This window comes from Xyrauchen texanus, chromosome 14 (assembly GCF_025860055.1).
Source record: "Xyrauchen texanus isolate HMW12.3.18 chromosome 14, RBS_HiC_50CHRs, whole genome shotgun sequence".
Classification (NCBI taxonomy): Eukaryota; Metazoa; Chordata; class Actinopteri; order Cypriniformes; family Catostomidae; genus Xyrauchen; species Xyrauchen texanus.
Window position 1 is genome coordinate 8025776 of NC_068289.1, and position 15748 is coordinate 8041523.

General features: G+C 35.3%; 1 protein-coding gene across 1 annotated transcript in view; it reads right to left on the reverse strand.

The window, feature by feature from the left end:
• LOC127654815 (integrin alpha-V-like) overlaps positions 1 to 12975 on the reverse strand; it is a 30932-nt gene extending 17957 nt beyond the window's left edge. The window contains exons 1-10 of the mRNA XM_052142268.1: positions 12500 to 12975; positions 10037 to 10173; positions 6826 to 6917; positions 5412 to 5526; positions 4999 to 5060; positions 4145 to 4190; positions 2056 to 2178; positions 1879 to 1923; positions 1216 to 1259; positions 1057 to 1113 (exon numbers count right to left, since the gene is read on the reverse strand). Of these exons, the coding sequence (XP_051998228.1) occupies positions 1057 to 1113; positions 1216 to 1259; positions 1879 to 1923; positions 2056 to 2178; positions 4145 to 4190; positions 4999 to 5060; positions 5412 to 5526; positions 6826 to 6917; positions 10037 to 10173; positions 12500 to 12699 (921 nt within the window). The 5' untranslated portion in view covers positions 12700 to 12975. The remainder of the gene's footprint in view (positions 1 to 1056; positions 1114 to 1215; positions 1260 to 1878; positions 1924 to 2055; positions 2179 to 4144; positions 4191 to 4998; positions 5061 to 5411; positions 5527 to 6825; positions 6918 to 10036; positions 10174 to 12499) is intronic.
• Between the last annotated feature and the right edge of the window lie 2773 nt (positions 12976 to 15748).

A 15748-nucleotide genomic window follows, 5' to 3' on the forward strand; every position in this document is an offset into this window, starting at 1 on the left:
AAAACAGTATTCATTTATAATATAGAACTACTGTCTATAAAAATTACCAGCCATTACATGAAAACAGAAACCCACATTAAAATTACAGATGTCGATCGGTTTATTCTTACACCGTTTATGACGTTATACCGATAAAGGAAAGACGGTTAATGTGTTTTCATGACTACACACATTGTCGGCTTATTAAGCATAATCAGTGCAAGAACGTGCATGTAAACGCATACAATCACACGGTTGTCAAGCATGCATTCAGAGACCAACCCCCACTAATATTGTAGTCTGACAGAAATCAAACTTTTAAAGTGCATGTAAACACGAATTGGCTCATCAAATTCCGTGAGTTTGGGGTGGGGCAATCTGTTTGTGCAACTAATTCCATTTGGTGACACTAATGGTACAGGAATTATACTTCACCTTTAATTAAATTCAGGCATCAAAACATTATGGAAATTATGGTTAACTTTTTCGTACTTTTGTAATCTGCCATAGCAAAAGAGTATATAGTTTTAATTGGGAAAAAAATAATCCCCGTTTCCAATTTCATCCAAATTAGACCTCTGCAGATAAAATAAGAAACCCTGATAATGGCTGACACCAATATGGTCACAGATATACCATGTGTCCCTATCTGCAAGTTTGGATACTTCCCTTGGGTGCCTCAAAGATTTAGACTCAGTTCTTTAAACTGGACTCATTCATCTCCGTTAAAGCTTGTGTCGACTCCAGCATGATTAACTATTGAAGAATCAGTACAGTGGAAATCACACAATCAGCAAAAAACCCCAGGCTGTCAATACCACACCTCTTCCACTTATGTGTCTGCAACACTGTAGTCAATAGTTTCCAGATGTGAGAGTGGATTTAGGACATGAACTCTCTTCTTGTAAACAAATGTCAAACAGAACTGGGCCATGACAACAAGGGTCACTACATGGCATAACATGGGCATGACATGAGACCTGCATGCAGCTCAAAGGCAAGCCTACTCATCTGTGATTTTATTGTTTTGTAGGATCAGTGTCACTTGACGAAAGAAGAGGTGGGATCCGTTCTCACCTGTGTGCCTGTGAAATTATACATAGACTCCATGTTCTTCCCATTGAAAATGTTGACCTAACAAGACATAATCAGAGCCAGACTCATGCAAGCTGTTTGCAGCAGGATTAGATCACTTTAATATGTTTTTATCATGACCAAAAATAGAAGTGAACTCACATAACCGAGAGACTTTTCCCCTCTAGGAACTCCTGTGACGTAATCTAGAGGCAGAAAAATTTGAAATAAGTTGGAAACAACACCTTCATTCAGCAGTGAAGCTTCTTGATCCCATTGCAGAGAACAACCAGAGTTCAGCAATTCCATTAATGCAGTTTGATTAAGAAATGCTAGGGCTTGGTATTTGGAGCAGGTCAGCTGTATCAACACACTGAGAACGAGTGGAATTGAATGGCATGTGGTTGTGGGGCATTTCAGTTGATTTGAAGAGACCTTAAAAACCCCAATAAATCAAAATGGGTGTTTTGTGGCTTTAAGTGCATATCTATCAGCCTTGAAGCCATTTATACATTATTGCATCTAGAATGAGAATGTCCCACCCCCTAATACCACCTGCAACCGACTAGCAATAACAAGTAGCAAATCAAAGTTCATGGCAGATATAAAGGCAATTGCCTAATTTAAAGAAAGGGGTGAGCCCTTCCACATGACCCACCCAAACTTCTTGTATAATTGGGAAATATGTCAGCACAAGAAAGAAAACTGTACTCATTAAGGAATTTCATGGTGTCTTTAATATTTCTTAGAATCATCAATTTCAAAGTGCTTTTTAACTATAATAAATGGTTAACCTATAGAAATGATTAAATATACAAATCTTACCATCTTCACCATCATCATTAAAATCACCAACAGCCACAGAATAACCTGTAAGAGAATCATAACATGACACAAAATATCTGCACCTGCACTAGTGCATGATTCATCGGACTTTTAGGTAACTACAGCAAATACATAATTACAACTGTAAGGAGACAACAAAGAAGCAAATACACTTACCCAAATAACTGTCATCATACTCCGCCCCAGCTGATTTGGTTGATAACTGGTTACTGTAAGGAGTAAAAATCTCTCTGTTGTATCTGTTGATGACCTCAGTGATGTCATCTGAGATCAGCTGGCCTAGAAGGAAAAATAGCTTCAGCACAAATACAGTCTTTTCTATCACATATATACAGTATATGAAAGAAATGGGCAGGTAAAAGTCTTGAACCAGAAAGATTCATTTTGAATTTGGAAGTTTTTTAATTCATTGTCAATACATGCAGACAGGTAGACATCATAGAAGTAAAATTGATTTTTGAAGAAAAGTATTCCAAACCATCAAATTATTACTTCATTCTGAAATATGTAATTACACATTATAAAAATGGTTGTTATAAAAATGTTGTTCTTTTTATGGTCTCTAATCTTGATAGACTTTCTTGACATCAGTGTTAGGGAGTAACTAACTAAAAGTTGTGATGCTACTACTAACTACATTTTCAGTAGCTTGACGGTAGCTCAACTGTTTCAAAACAGTGCACACAAGCAATTTTCTGATGTAACATGACAAAAGGCTACATCACTCTTTTGATTTCACACTGTATTGCGCACACAGCTATATAACCCTCCGAGCTCTTCATTTTAGTGAATCAGTTACTTTGTATGATTCAATTAACTGAATCACTCTGTACTTTAAAACAGAGTAATCGCACAGTGATGATCCAAGATGTGCCGCATTTGTCACCTTTTTGTGGCAAAATACATTTTATACTGCTTAAAGGTGCACTCAGTAATAGATTTTTTCATTCATGCTATTTTGGACTTACACTGACACCTAGGGGCCTGGATGCAGCATCATTCCAATGCAAATGTTTTCAGTTACCATTGCATTGTAGAAATTCTCTATTTACTGTCAGACATGATTCATTCAATCAATGAGTGAAAGTGTCCAATAACAGGTCAGTTTCTGAGAGCAAGGGAGTAGTATTCAGCTGGTCATGTGATCATAACATGGTAGCCCCTTGAGAGGATCCTCTCCATGTAAAATAAAACAGCATTTACAAGGTTACTGACATGACTGGAGTCTTCATCTCATGTGAGTGCTCATAATTTTACACATAGGTTTCAACATTACAATTAATTTCTTTAGAAGTAAATAAAATGCAAAAAATAAGTGTAATCCAACAATTATTTAAAAATATATTAAAAGATATGAAAATCATATTAATAATAATATTTAGTTATTTAAGGGGGTAATACCCCTTAAATAACGTCAATGCAGTACTTTTTGTTTGTACTTTGTAGTGTAGTTAACTACTCTCTCAAGCAGGGGGCTTGAGTTTCGTTTAGCTACTTCAAATTTGTTGCATGTAGCTTGGCAAGTAGCTTCCCCAACACTGCTATACATAGTGGTTTGTGCCATACAATGCCTTTAATTATCTCAAGTAATCTCACAACAACTGTACAAAACAAATCTATTTTCATCATAGGTTCTTTCTGAAAACTGCAATTCTTCATTGATTTACTCCACTGTACTTCAACACTAAAGTTAGCCGACACTAAAGCTTATCTATAACACCATCTCATGCTGATGTTCACATTTCTGAGGCAATTTTACACTCACCAGGGTGCATAATTATCATACCCGCAGGAAAAACATCAGCAGAAAAAGTAAATGCAGTAAAAAGAAATGGCTATTAAGAATGCTTTTAAAAAACGGTCATGAAATTCATGATGTGTTTGAAATTAAATGCTTATTTCTGGGCACGGTTCCCAAAGTGTGTACTCCAACTCAGTAAACAACCATTTCAACATTGCACAGCACAACGGACAAAATACAATTTCAACAAAACCGCAGACCCATCTCCACTGCAAAAAACAGCATATAATTCTGCATTATTTATTGACTCAGAAACACAGCTCCCTCTCCTCTGAGAAAGGTGGGAACTTTAAAGAGGCATTGCCAAAGCTGATGTCGTGCAAACATTCAGTGGCCTGTTTTGTGTGCATGCTGTTTCTGAACAAGTCCTTTTTTTTCCCCTTTTTGCCAAAATGCCTTTCAGGTGCCAAATCCACAGAGGGGTAATAAAATAAAAAGGTTTACCTTGCCAATAAAAGCTCCCTGGTCCTCCAATAACAACCCGATCCTTCTGAAGGAGACAAGAAAACATGTTTTAAGTTTAAAGACTAGCAATATGTGTTATAAAAACACATACATAAACCAAATTTCGAATTTCGCATGTCACAGCACGCACTCACACTGTCATGACAAGTTCTGATACGTGTTATTCCAGCATGATTTTAGAACGTTACAAAGAGCATCTTCCGTGCTTCAATGGAAGCAAGAAATCTGACATTTCGTACAATAGTGTTAACAAGATCAATTTGACAAATACTGTGGGCTTATTTGATTAAAATAATGTTTTTTTTTTTTTCTTTACGTCATGATGTTTCTATGTTTAAAATGGTTCTAAATCATTAAACATTCAACTCATTTCTAGGTTTAAATTAGATTTTGGATTAATAATTTCAATGTGGTCTATTGGACACCAGTGTATATATATATATATATAATCTGGTAATCAGAAGGACGCTGGTTCGAGCCCCACAGCCACTACCATTGTGTCCTTGAGCAAGGCACTTAACTCCAGGTTGCTCCAGGGGGATTGTCCCTGTAATAAGGGCTCTGTAAGTCGCTTTGGATAAAAGCGTCTGCCAAATGCATAAATGTAAATATATCGAATGTATGTATATGTATGTCAGTAATTTTATTAATACTCTATTTCTAAATAATACTCTATTTCTGAACAGTTAAATATCCCATTTATGAAACGTATTTACCAAAATGCTTTATACACATTAAAAATAATAATAATTAATAAATAATTAATACAAAATAATGTATTATATATATATATATATATATATATATATATATCTCTGTCATAAAAGTTATACCTGCACAAAGTCAGCACTGAAACCTGCTTGACAAAAGCCTTGTCCCTCAGGTGAGTTTGATTCTGATGGACAAAAATATTCAGTCATTTATATATTCAAGACAAGCAGAAATATCTTTAAGGAAGTCTCAATGAGAAAGAAAAGAGAGAAACAGGAAGACAAATGTCAGACTTCAGAACTGTCATAACTCTTTCACAATTGGCAAAAAACCTACCAAGAACCTATTAACTCTAAGTCTTTAAACCATGTGTGCTTAGGAGAATGAGAGATAGACAGAACATGACTATGCCACCCAACTATGCAATTTCTCATAAATCTTAGTTAAGACATTTCTAAGGGAGGCTACTAGTTATGACCCAATAAGGGCATGAGCCAACCTAAGGTGAAGTAAACTGCAGTGATCATGTACGTACTAGAGCGGCAGGGGGAATATTCCACAATGCTATTGCCCTTCTTCAGGTAACAAGTTCCGACAGGCTCTCTCTCTGAGAATGCATTTGTACTCCACTGGTAGAGAGGAGCACATGCCTGCAAAGAGGATGAAAAATGTATGAACAGATCAGCACACATGTTCTTTCTGTAAATGTAAATGTGCAAAGCATCTGGGAATCAGTCCTTTACTAAGCAATAAGTCCGAACATGTTTGCTGCCATAATTTAGACTTGTTAGATAATTTAGATTTAAGACTTTAATATACAGTATTTTATAATATAGTGATCTAATTATTCTAATCTACAACAGGACTCAATAATAAGGAGAATTGGCCAATCGCCTAGGGCTAGTGTGAGAGTCTCAGGCTAGTCTTTTTCTGCATTTTCACTACATCTAACATTTGTTGGTCATGTTCTTACGCCTTTTCATTTAGACATCAAACCATTTGATTTTCTGAAAAAAAGTTGTCTATGTATTTAAAAAAAATATATATATATATTTATTATTATGTAGGTACATGTCTTTGTTTATATCTTTGCCTCTATTTGACTAAATGTTTTTATTAAGCTGTTTGTTGTATTAATTAATAATAATACAAAAGAAAAAGAGGAAATCTGTAGTGTTGTGCACCATACACACAATCTTTGAATTTATAGCCATCATGGAGTTACATTAGCAGTATAATTTCCATCTATTTCAAATTAAATAAACATTAAAATTTTACATAAAAAATACTTATCTTTATTTTTAATTAAAGAACATTTATCTTAAAGGAATATTCCGGGTTCAGTACAAGTTAAGCTCAACTGACAGCATTTGTAGCATAATGTTTATTATCACAAAAATGTATTTTGAATTGTCCCTCCTTTTCTTTAAAATAAATAAGAAGCAAATATCTGGGTTACAGTGAGGTACTTACAATGGAAGTGAATGGAGCCAAATTTTGGAGGGTTTAAAGGCATAAATGTGAAGTTTACAATTATATAAAAGCATATTAATTCTTCTGTTAACATTCAACATCATGGCAACAAAGTTGTAATATTGTCTTTAACTTTACACAGAAAAGGTTAGTAATCAATTTGATTACGCTAAAATCAAGTTAACATGCATATTGTTTATGTCTTGTGGCTATACTTTTGAAACGATCACTTCCATTGTACGTGCCTCACAGTAACAACCATTTTTACTTCAATATTATGCCACAGATGCATGTTGATTGAGCTTAACTTCTATTAAACCCGGAATATTCCTTTAATTCCTTCATCACATTTTTCTGACACAGCAACATTTTAACATTTTGGCATGTCAAATAAAATGCTTAACAACTGGCCCAACTTAGCCACAGCAGAAAAAAAACTCTTTGTTGTTTAGCTCTGTACATTCTACATGACTGACCAGTATATTGTCCCCAGAGGAACGCACTGTAGCCCCAAACCATTGTTTTGACTTAAACTCCATTTGTTGTCCAGTGGAACTTTTCCTGTTTTCTGTGATGGGAAAGACAGAGGAAGGGGGAGGGGAGAGAAAGAAAGATGAAGGGAGGGGGACAGAAACATAACTTCACAAGCCAGTTAATTAGATTCATAAGACTGCCCTCAAATCTTTTGCAGTGGACTACTCTGCTCTTCCTATCACTAAAATCTCATCCACTGCCAAGTTCCTCTAATTTCAGTTGATTTCAAAAGGATGATGTGAGAAGCATCAGTTCATAAATCAAACAATCTTTTGAGTTGATAGGCATCTCTCTCTCTCTCTCTCTCTCTCTCTCTCACTCTCTCTCTCTCTCTCTCTCTCTCTCTCTCTCGCACACTCTCTCTTTTCATGCCCAAACCTTCTGAAGTTCAATCCATGGCCATGACCACTGACAGCTGAATCTATTTAGGGCATGTTCAAAATCACACACTTGCTTTTCAGTTCAGAATTTAACAAGCACAATGGACTTGTAGAGATATTAATGAGACAAGTTAGGAAAAGTCATGGCTTGTCAGGTGAAATCTTATCCGGCATGGTTGCATGAAAGCTCTGCACTGACACAGTGACTTAGTGTGAGGAACAGACTGTTATATATGTGAGTCATTATTCCCTGAAAATCTTCTTCTCTGCTTCAGCTCTCAGATCAAATCTGACCGTCAAAATAATCAAACATCAATTCTTGCGTGTATCTTGGCCAAACACCATGATGTAGAAATGTGGAACACTTGGAATATAGTGCAAAAGTTGTATGGACTACGGTTATGGTGATTTTGCATGTTTTGTTGTAATTTTTTGGAGTTCAACAGACATGGTCACTATGAACTTTGAATGGAAAATACCTGCGTGAAGATTCTTCAAAATTAGAATTCTGTGTTGCACAGAAATTAGCAAATGGGTTTGAAACAACATGCGTTTGAGTAACTTTTGGGAAGCTATTCCTTAAAATATTTCCTTAAAAGAATACTAAGGAGGTTGAGTTTTCGTAGTACTAGGTGTGGTGCGCAAAGTTTACATGCACTTGATTCATCCACACACACACATTTAGTCAAGCAGATCTTTATTCCCCCCCTGCGGCCTTGGTTTATATTAGCCACAGTTTCAGCCTTAGCAAGCTCCAGCTGTTCATCTGTCTGTGCTACTGTGCTGGGAATTTCCCAATGTTTGCCATGGCCAACACAGTCATACAGTTGGTCAACAACAACCAGGCTTTACCAGAAGTACTTGATTATTGCCAAACAACACATAAGGGGTTTGACAGTTCAGATGCCCAAGGGAAACACAGTTGTGTATCCTGTAACAGTTCAGCATAAATGGATGTTTTCCATCTTGTATTTTGACATTTCCCTCTTATAGACGGTGTCTGCTACTCACAGTCAGCGTGTCAGCCAGAAAAGAGAACACTTTTACAATGCCACATCTTTACAATAAAAATATTCAGGACACAGTTATGCATCAGTGAGTATGGTTCTAAACAGAAGAATGTTCTTTCACACATTAGTAACTGGTAAATAACAAATATAAACACTATTCTAGTACTGAAACTTGATGACAGGATGTGATTTTTAAGCAGATTAGATTAGGGTTAGAGTACTCAACTACAAAATTACTCGAAAATGCTCATCCATAATTCACTGAAAAATCTTCATCATCGGCACTTACACATAATCAGTTGAATGTTACCAGTGGCCTTTGGTACCACTGAGGTCAAAACTGGCATGACACATCTTCATGTGACGTATTTTAATATATATATATAAATGTGAATGAAATTTGAGAGCTGTGCTAGAGGAATATATTATCACTCAATAACAGCTTAAATTTGGTCTTTTCCCCACACACAACTGCAAACCATTTTCATTATATTGAAAACAGTGGCTCAATATTCTACAAAACATGTTCTTTTGTGCTCAGCTAAAAATAAATACTTCATAGTGTCTAGAATCACCTTTGGTTAAAAGTAAAAAAAAGTGAGAAAGAGTGATTTCTTTGCAAATGCTTGGTTTGATATTTTTTGATGCAATGAGATTTATACACTTTTAAATGTGCTTTAAGTGTCCATACACTTGTTTGAGGCCACTGCATGGTTCCATTACAAACAATTTATTTAAGGGTGAAAAGGACACTGTGACAAGGAGGAGGGTATGGCCTGGCCATGAGACTGAGGCCGGTCGGCACTGAATCTGCTGATCAGTGGGAGAGTGAGATAAAAGGGCAGCCGGGAACACCAGTTAGAGAGAGAGAGAGAGAGAGAGAGACACCTGTGCAGCCTCACGGCCCGGCCACACCCTCTTCCTCACCACAGACACATAGAGAAGTAGTTTCATTGTTGGTGAGAACTCGTAAGCACACAAAGATAATCCAAAAGAGGACCCTTTGTTTTGGTCTGGTACTGCTCTTTTAACAATCCAGCCAGACCAGCCTATAACCACCACTGAATGCCAGTGAGATCTGGCTCAAGCTGGCACATATATTCCCCTTATTGCAATGAAAGACTAAATTAAATCCTGTTACGGTGAAGATTGTTTAGGCTTTCAAAAGCCATTATTATGAAGGTGAAGTAGTGTGATGCAGATGCTTTCAATGCAACACTACTATGTATTTAACTCTTTAAAAAAACTATTTGTAAAAAAAAAAAAAAAAGGTTTATTCAAACTCTTCTTGTACTGCTTGCATTTTGTGGCAAATTCTTTAATGGGTACATTCCAAAAGAAACAATCAAAGAAAACAAATCCCTATGTACATTTGCAATTTAGTTAGCTGGCAAAGACTGAATTTTGTGAAGAGTGAAAGAACCCCCTTGTATGTTCTCCCTTTTAAATCAAGTGTCATTGCAAGTCATTGCCAAGCTCTGTAACAGCAATCGAGTCCTAGACGAGCTTGAGACAATCCCAGAATACCTTCCCTGTTATTTTTCCTCAACCTATTGAAAATATTTAGAGTGAAGATGATACATGACCTAATAAATCATTAAAAGTCACAGGCATTTCAGAAGGTCCCATAATAACACTAAAAACCATGATACCTGTTCCAGTAGCATGTAATGTGAATTTATACTCTTAAAAAGCTTTAAAATAACAGCATGACAAAACAGAGGTTACACTATAATGCCTGAAAACACACTGCCGTGACTTACCAGAGCTGTCAAACTCAATCTGTGTGCATGTGCCACTTTTTTGCCAAGGACAGCTGAAGACAGCCCCCCTCTCTGTGACTTCTGAGGGAGTTTGATCTGTAGTGTTGGCTCTGGGAGCACCCACCAGTATGTTTAATCTGTAATCAGAGGGTAAAATATGTGTTTAATATGTAATCAGAGGATAAAATATACTGTACTGTGCAAAAGTATTAGGCACATAAGATGTTTCACAAAAGCGTTTGTCTTAAGGTGGTTATTTATATCCAGCTTTAGTGCGTCAATAGGAAATATAAATGTTAGACTCACAAACATTACTTTTGCAAATAGAAAAGATTAGAATAGAAGAACAGGGAGCCCTGCAATAGATGTCATGGCCCCCACAAAACACCCACTTAATATATATATATATATATATATATATATATATATATATATATATATATATATATACATATACAGGGTTGTGGAGTAACAAAATACATGTGACGGTATTACGTTATATAAAATACAAAATATAAGAAGCTGTATTCCACTACAGTTACATTTAATATTTAGTCCTTTCAGAGGGAATAATGTATACATATAAATAATGTGATCCAAAGTGCATTTGAACAGCGGTGAAACACTTTCTTATGATGTGTTACATTCATACGAGCAGACAGAGAAGTACGTTTGAAGTTAGTTTGGAGCAGAAGAAATAGAAATATGCCTTGTGTAAATTGTCAGCTTTATGCTAAGCTAAAATGCTATTTCTAGCCATTTTACATGCACCTGTTACCAGGCAAGATCCTTTTTTTTTTTTTTTTATCTAGAAAAATCACATTAGATCATAATTTCTTTTTTTCTAGTAAGACCTTTGATATTAGGGCAAAACTCGCATTCTTGATAAAAGATTTTGCATTGTTTTCCTGTAAAAATATCTAAAAATCTTTAAAACAAGATCAATTAGATTAATCTAGAAACAACACTGCATAAGATATTTAGGTTTTTCAGAGAATGTATTTTTAACATGTGTATTTTGTCTTGCTGTACTGGCAGAATTTTTATAGTAAAAAAATTTGCCTGAGTTGCCATATATATATATATATATATATATATATATATATATATATATATATACACACACACAAACACACACACACACATACACTACCTGTCAAAACTTTTGAAACACTTGACTGAAATGTTTCTCATGATCTTAAAAATCTTTTGATCTGAAGGCGTATGCTTAAATGTTTAACATTAGTTTTTAGGCAAAAATATAATTATGAAACTATATTAATTCATTTCATTATAAAACTGAAATGTAATAAAAAAAAAGGTTTTTGAAATTGATGACTTAGACCAAATAATAAAGAAAAGCCAATACGTGCCCAACATAGATGGGAACTCCTTCAATACTGTTTAAAAAGCACCCCAGGGTGATCCTCAAGAAGTTGGTTGAGAAAATGTCAAGAGTACATGTCTGCAAAGACTACTTTGAAGATGCTTTTGTTTAGACACAACATAATTACCATATTTCCATTTATGTTTTTCCATAATTTCGATGACATAATTTCGTTATTCTAAAATATGAAGAAAAAAAATAATATATATATATATATATATATATATATATATATATATATATATATATATATATATATATATATATATATATATATATACACACACACACATATACATACATACATACACACACACACACACATATATATAATAAAGAATGAGCAAGTGTTTCAAAACTTTTGACCGGTAGTGCACGTACGCACATACGCACACACACGCACACACACACGCACACACGCACGCGCACACAATGAAGTAATGAAGCATTAAAAATGCAGTTTATAAAAAAAAAATAATCAATTTATTTATATTATATTATTACAAGTAAAATTACACTGATAAAAGAAAATAAATTCTAAAACGTTTATTTTACGGTATCTGTTAAACATAATGTTCCTAAAATGAATTAATATAGAAATGACTAGATCAATGTGTATTGCATGCAGCATGCTGTACAACACAATTAAACTGTATGTACATGTAGTTAATTTATGTTACTTTATACTTACTAATGAAAATACACAGTATCACAGACACTAAAATAAAGTTTGTCAAGAAATAATAATAATAAAATAAGATAAAAAAAACTGGAACAGCTTTCCTGAGAGCAGTTCCTACTCTCTCCAAAACTACAATACAGGGAACAAGTAGTTTTTACACTTCAAATCCATCAATAATACAACGCTGTCACCAAAGTCTTCATGTGTGAAACAAAATAACCATCTCACATTAGACTGCTCTTGTTCTTTTACAAAGTCGTTAATTCATATTAACTAGAGTTGACGAAAAGTCAAAAGTCTCAGAATCTAGTGTGCTTCCTATTTCGACAGCATTGTTGGTCAACAGCGCGCCTATGACATATGACTATGTACTTTGGTATACAACTTTACTCACTGTTTGTTGTCAGGGTTGAAGAAAGCCACAGAAAATCCAAAATAACTTCCCGGAGGTCCAGAGAAAACGGAGGGTTTGCTAATGTCCAGATTAAATGAAACGGCAGGCTTGAAGTAGATAAGAGCCAGCAGAGCCCAAAGGGAGATGATATGTTCGCCCATGTTTTGTATTTCTGAGGTCTGTATAGGATCAGAGTACATGGAGGTTGCGCTGTTTGTGAGTGTGGATGTCTAGATCAGCAGCAGCTGATATAATCCGCACTGATGCCACTCTCCATAATATACACAAAATACGTTTAAATCGCCGCAAACACTAGCACGCTAACAATTCATAGGAAATGTCTCCAACATTGTTGCTATAAAGACAATTTGTCCTAGTAGTTCCTGTCAAATGTAAGCAAACCTCTAAAGTAGGACACAGAACTGATGTAGACCAGCTCTGGTGGAGATGTCCCACTGTGCTGGATGTGAAAATACAGTAAACCAAGCAACTGAAACGTCATGGTGACGTCATGAGAGACTTCCGCAGCGTTCATCGACCATCGCCTACATGACTTACATGGGCATGAGTGAGCTGTAGGTTATGGCCCATGGCTAAACATTTTAAAATGCCGCAAAATTTGTGATCCCAGGGAAGAGGAATGAATTCCTGCAGGTCTTACGCGCTATAGTGAAACAGCGCCACCATGTGTTAAGAAAGGAACAATTTTATAAGTTTTGAATGGGGGATTGATTAAAGGTGCACTCAAGTCATTTTTCCTCATTAAAAAAGGTTTTCTCCAAAGCAATAAAAAAAAAAGTTATTTTAAAACCTATTTATAAAACCATGACCGCTCACATGAGATGAAGACTCCAGTCATATTGGTAACTTTAGAAAAGATGTTTTATTCCACATAGAGAGGGTCCCCCCTCATAGGGGCTGCCATGTTAGAGTCACATGACCAGCCGAATATGACCTTATGCCTTAATCGCAGTAACCACCCTGTTATTGGTCACTTTCACTCATGGATTAAATTTACCCTCGCTGAATTTCTACACTGGTACCTGTAACTGAAAATTATTGTGTTTGAAAGATGCTGCACTCGTGACCCTAGGTGTCAGTTTAAATCCAAGATCACTGACATATGGACCAGCACAACATAAACAAAAAAATACTGAGTGCCCCTTTAAGACTAAAATGTTACATAATGAAATAACCATAATTAAATGTTACAGTATGTATCATTAAACAAATACACAATAATGAAAAAATAAATAAATAGAAATAACAGATGGACTATAGCTATTGCTTTTTATCAGTTCAAGTCCTTGTACCAGACTTCATCCACAAGGTCCAGATAGCTGTGGCAATTATAAATCACTATTCAGAGCCTGAGGGTATTTTATTTATATTTGGACTTGTCAGTGACTCATGCAAGAAGCATATGCACAAGAATGCACTCTGTGAATCCCCCTCAGTCCCTCAATGAGAGATAACAGACTTTGTATAAAAAGGAAACATTGGGTGATTTTTATGTTTTGCTTGCCTTAATTAAGAAACAATTTCAACCCTTTACACTCAGAAGTCTCTCATTAGATGGAAAAAAAATATTATTATTATTGGCTTATAAAAAGCTTGTATTTCCTGTGGAAATGAAAGGTAAAGGCATAGTGAAACAGGGATGACATTCCCAGAAACAAAGTCACTTTTGTTTTAGAGCTGACTGGCCGTGGATGGTCAAAGGGGCTTTTTGGAACCATGTGATACACAGAGTGGCAGAATAATTATGTTTGCCTGGTGAGCATCTAACAAACCATACTGAAGTACTCTAGCATACTTCTAAAGGGTGTTCTTCACTTTGAACTATTAGTAATTTTCCAAAAAGAAATTCTGATTTGACTAGGATAGAAATGGATGAAAGAAGCCTGATGCTCATCCTTTCAAAGAACATATTTTTTGAGAAAGTCATGGTGTTTTGTGATTTATTTGTAGGGTAGGTTTTATTCCTTTAAAAACAGGAAACTTATCCAATTAACCAGAAAGCTATGTCTACATCCCCGTAAATATTTTCTGAATTATTCAGTACTGTTTCGGTGTGGGATGTAATAAGATTAAGTTAATTTCTCTCAATCTATATATAATCCAGGTTCGCACTATTGCTGTAATACAGGAAAACAACTCCATAAAGGGCCACTGACAACATAGGGATGCAGGATTCAAAATGTGTTGACACTGGCTTAGTTCAAAGCCATGTGACTCAATGGTGTGTTATTTCTTTTGCAAAAGAACTCTATGCATACACCCCTGCTCTTTCAATACAGACAGATGCTGTAAGAATTTATTACATCAAGAACTGTTGGACTTTATCATATAACATATCTAGGATAACCACAAGTGTTTGGAAACTGTATAGATTCATAAGTTGAGTTTTAAAGGGACAGTTCACCTAAAAATGAAAATTCTCGTATCATTTATTTACCCTCATGCCATCCCAGATTTGTAGGACTTTCGTTCTTCTGTTGAACACAAATCTTTTAGAAGAATAGTTTAGCTCTGTAGTTCCATATAATGCAAGTGAATGGTGGCCAGAACTTTTAAGGTCAAAAAAAATCACATAAAGGCAGCATAAAATTAATCTATAAGACTCCAGAGGTTAAATCTTCAGAAGCGATGATAGGTGTGGGTGAGAAACATCAACATTTTTTACAATAAATTCCTCTCCCTGCCCAGTAGGTGGCAATATGCATGAAGAATATGAATCGCCAAAAACTAAAGAAGAATGTGTAAATGAAAGTGGATATTTAAAGTATAAAAGGACTTAAATATTGATGTTTAAGTTTCTCACACACACCTATCATATTGCTTTGAATGGATTCAACCTCTGGAGTCATATAGGTTCATGTGCATTGTATGGACCTACAGAGCTGAAATATTCTTCTAAAAATCTTTGTGTTTAGCAGAAAAAGAAAGCCATCCACATCTGGGATGGCATTAGGGTGAGTAAATAATTAGATTATTTTCATTTTTGGATGAAATAACCCTTTAAGGTTTAGAGCTCATTCCACTTATTTTACTTTATTCCAATATCCACCAATAAAATGGTTACACTAATTAAAAATTGAACACTACATTGTGTAACTTGTCTAAGGCTCGGCTAATGTCCTATAGAGTAATTTTTCTTGTTCTTACAACTAGCACGCTTCATTTGTACTGGTGAAAATAAATAACTTTCAAAATGAGGCAAACATGAGGAAAGTGTCTGTAGAAGAG